The sequence below is a fragment of the Rhinopithecus roxellana genome, chromosome 11, assembly GCF_007565055.1.
Source record: "Rhinopithecus roxellana isolate Shanxi Qingling chromosome 11, ASM756505v1, whole genome shotgun sequence".
Taxonomy (NCBI): Eukaryota; Metazoa; Chordata; class Mammalia; order Primates; family Cercopithecidae; genus Rhinopithecus; species Rhinopithecus roxellana.
Window position 1 is genome coordinate 23,982,138 of NC_044559.1, and position 10,551 is coordinate 23,992,688.

At 52.1% G+C, this 10,551-nt stretch overlaps 1 protein-coding gene across 7 annotated transcripts; it reads left to right on the plus strand.

The window, feature by feature from the left end:
• Positions 1–5: 5 nt before the first annotated feature.
• Positions 6–10,327, plus strand: POLL (DNA polymerase lambda). 7 transcript variants are annotated; one of them, XM_010356125.2, is made up of 9 exons: positions 21–72; positions 870–1,030; positions 2,516–2,810; positions 3,510–3,672; positions 4,069–4,386; positions 5,318–5,491; positions 6,088–6,216; positions 8,842–9,010; positions 9,436–10,327. In XM_010356125.2, exons 2-9 carry the CDS (start codon positions 916–918, stop codon positions 9,798–9,800), a joined length of 1,728 nt encoding a protein of 575 aa, XP_010354427.1. In that variant the 5' UTR covers positions 21–72; positions 870–915; the 3' UTR covers positions 9,801–10,327. The 7 variants fall into 7 exon arrangements, with proteins under 7 accessions (XP_030796507.1, XP_010354427.1, XP_030796505.1 ...); XM_030940644.1 differs by having other exon boundaries at positions 33–72; positions 873–1,030; XM_030940642.1 differs by lacking the exon at positions 21–72 and adding an exon at positions 96–243.
• The last annotated feature ends 224 nt before the right edge of the window (positions 10,328–10,551 follow it).

Below are 10,551 nucleotides of genomic sequence, written 5' to 3' on the forward strand. Positions count from 1 at the left end.
CCGGCTGACTCGGAAGCTATTCTGGGCATTTGCCCTCCTTCCCCCCTTCGTCAGTTTTCATTGGCTCTCCTGGTAAGTGGCCTATTCCTGCTCACCCTCGGGTGACCAACTTGGCCAGTTGTGGACCGCACCCGGGGACTGACTCTGGCGGTTGGAGAGAGACTCTTGGGGCCGGGGTTGGGCACTCCAACTCTCTTCTAGCCCCGAGCTGGGATTCCCTGGCCTGCGCCAGCTGCGTACAGGGCGAGTACACTACACCTGCCCGGGTCTTCACCCCCAGCTGCGAGACTCCTCCATTCCCGGAGGGCTCCCCACACCTGCTGCGGCCGTGCCCCATCTCCCCGCAGCTGCGGCGCTGAGCATCCCCATGTCGAGAGGCTGAGACCAGGGCAGGTGCAGGGCGTTCCCACTCACCCGCGAAAGCCCCCCTCCTCAGGTTTTCCTCTGCAAGTCTGTGTTGGAGGTAGAGAAAGAGTATGTGGAGTTTATGTGCAGATCCTCCCCAGTCTCCGCTCCATCCCCTAAAGCTCCATTTCCTAGCCCAGCATCCCATTTTGGTAAAGCACTTCGAAGTGGGCCGCAGCAGGAGGGCTGTGCTGAATCTTTAGAGCAACCCCTCTGAGGAATGGGTATCGTTTCCTACTCCTCAAAAGTACCCCCCGATGGCTCCAGCCTTCCCCTCATTTCCCCTAATACTCCAACTTTGAAAGACTGGGGAGTGTGAAGCTAGGCTTTTGAAAACCTAGTTTAACCGGGTTTGAAGAGACACCCCACCCCCCCACCTCCTGCTTCCCCAAACTGGGCTGTTACCCCCTACCTCCATAGGCAAAGGGGTTGGAGATCCTTAATTCTGTATTTCCACCTTACAGCAGCCCTGACCAACCCTCCAACAGGCCGGGATCCAGCCGTACTTCAATGGATCCCAGGGGTATCTTGAAGGCATTTCCCAAGCGGAAGAAAATTCATGCTGATGCATCATCGAAAGTACTTGCAAAGATTCCCAGGAGGGAAGAGGGAGAAGAAGCAGAAGGTGAGATGACCCACTCTCAGAACCCTCGCGCGCTTGAACCCTCAGCCTTCATGTGCTTCAGCCCTATGTTGTTCATGTCCAGAATCAGATATTGGAGCTGACTCTGCCTGTCCAGGGCCAGCAGGTCTGTTTGTATCTGCCTTGTACTAAGCTTGGTCCTGGGTCTTGGACAGGCCATTTGCTGTGTTATCTTCTTTTCTACCTGAAGACCCCTATCAATTGGAAAAGACTCCCTGGACCCTCAGGGAATGACCAGTATAATTTTTGCCCTGGGGGACTGGGACAGAAACCCCCCTCCATTACCCAGGCTTGTTGTTAGTTGTTTTGCAGCCAAATTGATAAATAAATGGCAGAGGCTTTGGAGGCAGGGTTGTCGGGTCTCTCAGAGTGTAAGGGCAAGAAACGTGCATTGTTGAAAGAATAAATGATAAAGGATTCAAAGTATGGAGAGAGGCTGGGCACAGTGGCTCATGCCTGTAATCCCAGCACTTTGGGAGGCCAAGGCAGGCAGATCACCTGTGCTCAGGAGTTCGAGACCAGCCTGGGCAATGTGGCGAAACCCTGTCTCTACCAAAAATACAAAAAATTGGCCAGGCACTGGGCGCGGTGGCTCAAGCCTGTAATCCCAGCACTTTGGGAGGCTGAGATGGGCAGATCACAAGGTCAGGAGATCGAGACCATCCTGGCTAACATGGTGAAACCCCATCTCTACTAAAAAATACAAAAAACTAGCCGGGCGAGGTGGCGGGTGCCTGTAGTCCCAGCTACTCGGGAGGCTGAGGCAGGAGAATGGCGTGAACCTGGGAGGCGGAGCTTGCAGTGAGCTGAGATCTGGCCACTGCACTCCAGCCTGGGCGACAGAGCAAGACTCTGTCTCAAAAAAAAAAAAAAAAAAAAAAAAAAAATTAGCCAGGCATGGTGGCACACACCTGTAATCCCAGTTACTTGGGAGGCTGAGGCATGAGAATCGCTTGAGCCCGGGAGATGGAGGTTGCAGTGAGCCAAGATGACACCACTGTACTCCAGCCTGGACAACAGAGTGAGACTGTCTCCAAACAAACTAAAAAAAAAAGACTGTCTCCAAACACACAAACAAACAAAAACAAAAACAAAGTAAGAAGGGAGGAGGCATTCATTCAGCAGATATTTACAGGTTACTTACAATGTGCCAGACACTTCTAGGTTGCACCAAGGAACAAGACGTATAAAAATCCTTGTCCCTTACATTCAAGTGCTGGCCTGTGAGAAAATTTGCTGTATGTAGAAGGAAACCTGCCTGGATGGAAGACAGATGCTTATTTTCAGGGTAGGGGACTGTGAACACGTCATTCAGATCATGTTAGAAGTTGTATTCAGATCATGTTAGAAGTTGTATTCAGATCATGTTAGAAGTTGTATTCAGATCATGTTAGAAGTTGTGGCCAGGGGGTGGCAGATAAAAATTAAAAAGTTATGACAGTAGTCATCTGGATGTTCCTTCCCCAGAGTGGCTGAGCTCCCTTCGGGCCCATGTTGTGCGCACTGGCATTGGACGAGCCCGGGCAGAACTCTTTGAGAAGCAGATTGTTCAGCATGGTGGCCAGTTATGCCCTGTCCAGGGCCCAGGTGTCACTCACATTGTGGTGGATGAAGGCATGGACTATGAGCGAGCCCTCCGCCTTCTTAGACTACCTCGGCTGCCTCCGGGTGCTCAGCTGGTGAAGTCAGCCTGGCTGAGCTTGTGCCTTCAGGAGAGGAGGCTGGTGGATGTAGCTGGATTCAGCATCTTCATCCCCAGTAGGTGGGCTGATCCCAGTCTTTTTTTTCCAATGTTTTCTAGTAGCATCTTGAGCTCTCTTCTTGAATTATTAAAAATAACTATCATTGGCCAGGCGCGGTGGCTCAAGCCTGTAATCCCAGCACTTTGGGAGGCCGAGACGGGCGGATCACGAGGTCAGGAGATCGAGAACAACCTGGCTAACACAGTGAAACCCCGTCTCTACTAAAAAATACAAAAACTAGCTGGGCGAGGTGGCAGGTGCCTGTAGTCCCAGCTACTCAGGAGCCTGAGGCAGGAGAATGGCATGAACCCGGGAGGCAGAGCTTGCAGTGAGCTGAGATCCGGCCACTGCACTCCAGCCTGGGTGACAGAGCGAGACTCCGTCTCAAAGATAAAAATAAAAATAAAAATAACTATAATTAATTTAAAAATTAGCCAGGCATGGTGGTATATGCCTGTAGTCCCAGCTATAAGAGGGTTAGGTGGGAGGATTGATTGAGCCAGGGAGGTTGAGTCTGCAGTGAGCCTTGATCATACCACTGTACTCCAGCCTGGGTGATAGAGCAAGACCCTGTCTCAAGAGAAACTCCAAAAACCTCAAAAAACTCATTTTCTTAATTGAACACACTGGGAAACCAAGTATTTCAGAATACATTAGGACTGGGGACAGAAACAGGGTGAGACCTTTGGTGTCTTAACCTCCCATCACCATCCCCACAGGTACTTGGACCAGTCACAGCCCAGCAAGGCAGAGCAGGATGCTTCTCTTCCTCCTGGTACCCATGAGGCCCTGCTTCAGACAGCCCTTTCTCCTCCTTCTTCTCCCACCAGACCTGTGTCTCCTCCCCAAAAGACAAAAGAGGCACCAAACACCCAAGCCCAGGTCAGGAGCCTTCCATCCCTCAGAGCTCCCTTCCCCTAGGAAGCAGATCACAGAAATGGGGAGGGCCTGATGACTGTTCAGAAAGTCCCAGTCCCCTGAGAGAGGAGGACTCCATTGTGAAGCCATATAGCTCTTCCCAACACTCATCACTCCTGCATTCATCTAGGCCGTATCTAACACATACCACCGGGGATCCTAGGGCTAGGCACTGCGGGGAGCCAAAGGGAATGTGGCCCCACACCCGAGGTGATCCAAGTCTGATGCAGAAGGCCCCACCTCATTCTTAGGTCTGACTAGAAGACCCTCCCCCTGCACAAAGAAGATGACCCCCACCTTTAAGGATCCCTTCTCCTGGAGGACAAGAATTTATTGTTTTATTTTCTTCTCTACCCCAAGCCCATCTCTGATGATGAAGCCAGCGATGGGGAAGAAACCCAGGTTAGCGCAGCTGATCTGGAAGCCCTCATCAGTGGCCACTACCCCACCTCTCTTGAGGGGGATTGTGAGCCTAGCCCAGCCCCTGTGGTCCTGGATAAGTGGGTCTGTGCACAGCCCTCAAGCCAGAAGGCGACCAACCACAACCTCCATATCACAGAGAAGCTGGAAGTTCTGGCCAAAGCCTACAGTGTTCAGGGAGACAAGTGGAGGGCCCTGGGCTATGCCAAGGCCATCAATGCCCTCAAGAGCTTCCATAAGCCTGTCACCTCGTACCAGGTACTCAGGGGCTAGGGTGGGAAGAGGGGTCTTTACTAGCCAGCAGTTAGTGAAGGCGCTGTCAGTCACCAGTGGGGTTCAGGTACAGTGGTGAAGATTTTATGGGGTCTAGGACTTGCACAAAAGAAAAAAAAGGAAAATTGATGAAAGCAGATTGGCAAAATCTTGATAGTTGTTAAAGCTGGGAGATGGGTACTTGGGGGTTTGTTATACTGATCTCTCTACTTTTGAATTTTTTAACATAATTAGAAGTTTTTTATTTGTAATTTTGTTTTTATTTATTTATTTATTTAGTAGAGATGGTGTTTCGCCATGTTACACAAGCTGGTCTCGAACTCCTGGGCTCAAGCAATCCACCCTTGGCTCAGCCCTGCAAAGTGCTGGGATTACAGACATGAGCCCCTGTGCCCAGCCTAAAAAATTGTTTAAAAGAAGTTTAGACTCTGAAGCCTAACAGACCAGGGTTTGAACTCTGGTTCCTGTCATTCACTAACTGTGTGACTCCAGACAAGTTACTTAAACTCTCAAAGCATTGGTTTTCTCATTAGTAAAAAGGGGCTACCATTAAATGAAATGGTCCCTGTAGCACAGGACCTGACATACAATAAGCCCTCAGTAAATGTTAGCTCTTGCTGTTGGAATGATGATGATGGTGATGGTGGTGGTGGTGGTGACTAATATCATCATTATTTTCTACTTCTTATTGCTGGTCTCCATCCTTTTGGGAACCAAAAGACAAATTACCCAGCCCTCATTCTATCCAACATTCTCATCTTCAACTACACCCAAGCTTTACACAGCCACACAGTTGCCAAGCAGCTGGGGGGGCTTTTACGCCAGCATCTGCTAGAAGAGTCAGCTTCCTTTCCACTGGCTCTACCACTTCCTTCTCTTCACTCTTCTTTCTTGCCTCTGCCTCCTCCTCCTCTAGGAGGCCTGCAGTATCCCTGGGATTGGGAAGCGGATGGCTGAGAAAATCATAGAGATCCTGGAGAGCGGGCATCTGCGAAAGCTGGACCATATCAGTGAGAGTGTGCCTGTCTTAGAGCTCTTCTCCAACATCTGGGGAGCTGGGACCAAGACTGCCCAGATGTGGTACCAACAGGTCACACCCTGGCTTAGCTCCTACTTCAGTTTTGCTGTGTCTCAGAGTTCCTGCCCCAGAGTTCCCTACCCTGTGTTCTGATGGAAATGCACCCACAGTATAGGGAGACCATTTTTCAAGGGGACCAGGACTCATATAGACCCCTCAGCTCCCAGAACAGCCTTGTTGCTTGGTATCCTTAAGAAGGAGTAGACAGGGACAAGAAGTATGTTTCTCTGTCTCCCCAGACCAGCAAGGGCCTTCCTGAGGAGGCCAGGCCTTGACACTGCATGTCTAGAGCAGTGGTTCCCAATCCTGGCTCTGCCCACAATCACCAGGGCAGCTTGGTAAGGATGAAGATGACAAGGCCCATCCTCAGACTGATGGAATCATGAATGAGTATTTTAGGATAGTGGCAGGGCTGGATGATGGCATGTTTCCCACGCCCCCTGCCTTTCCCAAGTCCTGCTGAGTACAGACCCAACTGCCCCTAGGTTGGTCCTGCCTCTAGCCTTCCCTAGAGCCTGGGGCGATGGAAGCTTCATGTGTGTGCTCACTCATGCCTCTTCATTGGTCCTGGATCCTCACAGCTCCCCATCTGGCTGCTTTTTTTCCAGGGCTTCCGAAGTCTGGAAGACATCCACAGCCAGGCCTCCCTGACAACCCAGCAGGCCATCGGCCTGAAGCATTACAATGACTTCCTGGAACGCATGCCCAGGGAGGAGGCTACAGAGATTGAGCAGACAGTAAGCGGGTGTCCCAGAGCAGTGAGGACAGCCAGGTCCTGCTCTAAGGTCTTGGGTCAAAGTCAAGAACCCCCGACGACTCAGCTGGGGAGCACAGCAGGCAGAGGAAACTGGGTCACCAGAGGTTGAGCACAGAGCAAGTTGAGATTGAAGCCCCAGGCCCAGAGGTGGGGTGGGTGGCTTTGGGAGGAAAGAACTGTAACACCAGCCCTCTAGATTCTAGTTCTCAGTAGTCAGGCCTATTAGGATTGGATTTGATTCTAGACTGATTGGTGTTAGGATTGGGTTGTTAGGGTTAGATTACAGGTAGATTATATCTGTATTACTTGAGGTTAGGGTGGGTCAGGGCAGAGGTTTTTAATGTTTTATTTTATCTTATTTTTTATTTCACCAACTTCTTTGAAAACCTGATGAAAACTGTGGACTCTATTCTCCCCAAAATGCACAAATGTGGAAAAGGTTTATGTCTTTTTCCAGATGCATAGACCTTCTAAAGCCCATGCAAGGCTGGCTCAGGATTTGGGGTAGAGTTGGTGTAAAAGCACAGCGTCAGTAGGATTTGGTTTGGGGTTGGAAGAAAGTGCCATCAAGATTGAGTTAAGACCAGGCTCACGCCTTTAATCCCAGCACTTTGAGAGGCCAGGGTGGACAGATCATCTGAGCTCAGGAGTTCGAGACCAGCTTGGCCAACATGGTGAAACCCTGTCTCTATAAAACACAAAAATTTCCAGCCTGGCAAACATGGCGAAACCCCGTCTCTACTAAAAATACAAAAAAGTTAGCTGGGTGCTGTGGCTGATGCCTATAATCCCAGTTACTTGGGAGGCTGAAGAGGGAGATTTGTGTGAACCTGGGAGGTAGAGGTTGCAGTGAGCCAAGACAACAGAGCGAGACTCTGTCTTTAAAAAAAAAAAAAAAAAAAAAAGATTGAGTTAAAGTTAGGCTTCAATTTTCTTTTTCCTTTTTCTTTTTTTCTTTTTTTTTTTTGAGATGGAGTCTCGCACTTTTGCCCAGGCTGGAGTGTAGTGGCTCGATCTTGGCTCACTGCAAGCTCTGCCTCCAGGGTTCACGCCATTCTCCTGCGTCAGCCTCCCGAGTAGCTGGGACTGTAGGTGCTCACCACCACACCCGGCTAATTTTTGTATTTTTGGTAGAGACGGGGTTTCATCGTGTTAGCCAGGATGGTCTCCATCTCCTGATCTCGTGATCCACTCACCTCGGCCTCCCAAAATGCTGGGATTACAGGCGTGAGCCACCACACCCAGCAGGATTTTCTTAATGTTGGTTGCTTTTAAGTTAAGATTTGTAGTTGTCCAAGAAATAAGATTTGGGTTTGGTTTAGAGTTGGGTTAGCGATTAAATTCATGTAAAAGCTAGATTAGAGAGACACTGGGCTGCATTTAGGGCTAGATGTGTCATTTGTTCAATGGGCATTAGGATTAGGAGCTGCTTATAATAGGCAAGGTTTGCTCACTTTGGTCAGGGATTCTGATAGAGTGGGATCCCATGGAGACTGGCCCAGTTTGATTGAAATCAGCCTCCAGCTTCATTCCAGGCCACAAGGCTATGAGGCCGGTATGAGACGGATGGACAGGCCTCTTTGTCTGCCCATCACCAGGCCTTGGTGCTAGTGATGACACTGTCACTCAGCCATGGTATCCAGGCATGGAGAATGCCTCAGTCAGTCCCCAGCTCATTGGAACAAAAGAGGCTTCCCACCTGGCCTCCTGTGCCCCCATTTAAGGGCTCCAGCCATAAGAGTTTTGATGGGATTACTCACATGGACCTCCTCCTTCCATTCTCTTGGGAGGCTCAAGAAGGGAGTAAGGGGATTAGCAGAGCCCTCCTGTGAGGAGACTTGAGGTGTCCAGGGCCCCAGAATTCTCAGTGTCCTGGGGTGGAGGCGGGAGGCCATCTGCATATGAAAGAACCTCAGTGTCTCAGGGGTGGAGGCTAATGGGTTTGTTTTTCCTCAGAGGGACAATCCTTCAGCTGACAGTTGCCGTCTCAGCTCCCTCCCCACCAAGAAAGGATGTGGGTATTGGCTCAGAACTGCCCCCTCTGTGCTTTGTTGCCTCTCCTTTCCCACAGGTGCAGCTGTATTTCTGTACTCCACTTTCTCCTGGGCCTGGGCCTGGCGCATGCTGCCAGCCACCTGCTCAGGCCTCAAGCCCCAGCTCACATATTCCAAACCTTTAGCTCCAAATCAGTAGATATCTGGGGCTGCCTAGGCCTGACTGAGCGCTTTCAGCAACTGGCCCCTTGTCCTAAGTGGAGTTTCACAGACCTGGGCATGTGGGCTGGGGCAGAGGCAGAGAGAGTCTGTGTCTCCCTACTCTTAAAGAGCTCCACGGGGCAAGCTCAGTGCCCACTCTGAGAAGCAGAACTGGCACCTTCTCCCATCTCTTCTCAGGCTTGCCTCCTGCACAGTGAGCTTTTTCTTCTCTCCTATCCTAGTGAAGGGAAAGAACAGCAGCTCCCCAGGGTGGATTCCCCCGGGCTTGCAGCAGGCATCTGGGAATGGGCATAAGCTGAGGGTGTGGGCCCGAGTCCGGGAAGGCCCTTGTGCTGCTGTGGGAGAGGAGCTCCCCACGGCCCCTCACCTGTCACCGCTCTCTTTCCCAGGTCCAGAAAGCAGCCCAGGCCTTTAACTCCGGGCTGCTATGTGTGGCATGTGGTTCATACCGACGGGGAAAGGCGACCTGTGGTGATGTCGACGTGCTCATCACTCACCCAGATGGCCGGTCCCACCGGGGTATCTTCAGCCGCCTCCTTGACAGCCTTCGGCAGCAAGGTATAAGCTCCATCTCTGGGTGAGCCGGTTGACAGAGGGCAGCACAGGGCTGGGGGCCTCTGAGGGAGAACCTTAGAAGTTCCAGTCCCGAGGCGGGAAGCAGAGGAACAGTGCTTTGCCAGCATCCCGTCTCTATCGGGGCTAGAATCCTCTCCAGGGAGAGATGAAACAGCCCTGCCACACCTATGTGGAGGTGCTCAGTGACCCCTGGAGGCCGAGTATCTCATCTGCTCTTTCTGTGACACTATGGGGGAGATAGGAATTACTATCCATGTTTTACAGAAAAGGAGTAGGGCCCAGAGAGGGTAGTGTCACCCAGCTAATACCTGGGCAAGCCCCAGCTTAGAGATCAGGAGAGACCTGGGAGGATGGGATAGCCCATGCCTGGCTCCTTGCCCTCCCAGCTGTCCCCTTTATTGGGCCAGGGTTCCTCACAGATGACTTGGTGAGCCAAGAGGAGAATGGTCAGCAACAGAAGTACTTGGGGGTGTGCCGGCTCCCAGGGCCAGGGTGGCGGCACCGGCGCCTGGACATCATTGTGGTGCCCTACAGCGAGTTTGCCTGTGCCCTGCTCTACTTTACCGGCTCTGCACACTTCAACCGCTCCATGCGAGCCCTGGCCAAGACCAAGGGCATGAGTCTGTCAGAACATGCTCTCAGCACTGCTGTGGTCCGGAACACCCATGGCTGCAAGGTGGGGCCTGGCCGAGTGCTGCCCACTCCCACTGAGAAGGATGTCTTCAGGCTCTTAGGCCTCCCCTACCGAGAACCTGCTGAGCGAGACTGGTGACCCATGGCTGGGGGTGCGGAGCAGAGCTGAGTTGGACTGGCTACCCCTTCTGGCCACCCAGTACTCCCTCCAGCCTCAGCTGGCCAAAGCTTGCTGCTCCAACCACCAGCTTCCTCAGTGAGCTGGGCCCAGGGCTCTGGGCCTGAAGTGAGAGCCAGCATGGCTCCCAGTGTCTACCCAGTCCTCTCCCAGACAGGAGCAGGCTGCCTCGAAGAATTTTGCAAGTGGCCCCTTGTCCCATTTTAAGCAGGAGCAGGTGGCTGGTTTGAAGCCTAGGCATCCCCCTGCCCTGCTATGGGAAAGGCTGAGCTGCTGGGTGGGGACAGAAGCTGCCGGGGAGAGGGAAGCAGCTGTGCTGTCAACATTGTCCAAGACCCTCTGGGGTAGGAGAACAGCCATTCCACATGTGTTCCCTCTACCCATGCTGCTTCCTGGGCAGCTGGTGGTGCTGGGAATGGGGTGCCCCAGCCTCGGTGAGGACAGTGTTGGAAGGCCCAGGGGCCCAGTAAAGTGCATTTGACATTGAACCTGCCTGGTGTCTGAACTGCTGCAGCCTCTACCTACCTTCTTCCACCCAGGCAGGGACAACGGAGATGGGAACTGAAAAGAGCCCAGAAAGGCTGTGTTAACTGCCCTCTAGACAGGACTGGCGTGAGTCAGCTCCTAAACTCACAGCAAGGACAGCAGTGGTTGCGACCAGGGAGAATCTTGGAGTCAGGCACCTGGAGCTCCTATCTAGCCATCACCAACT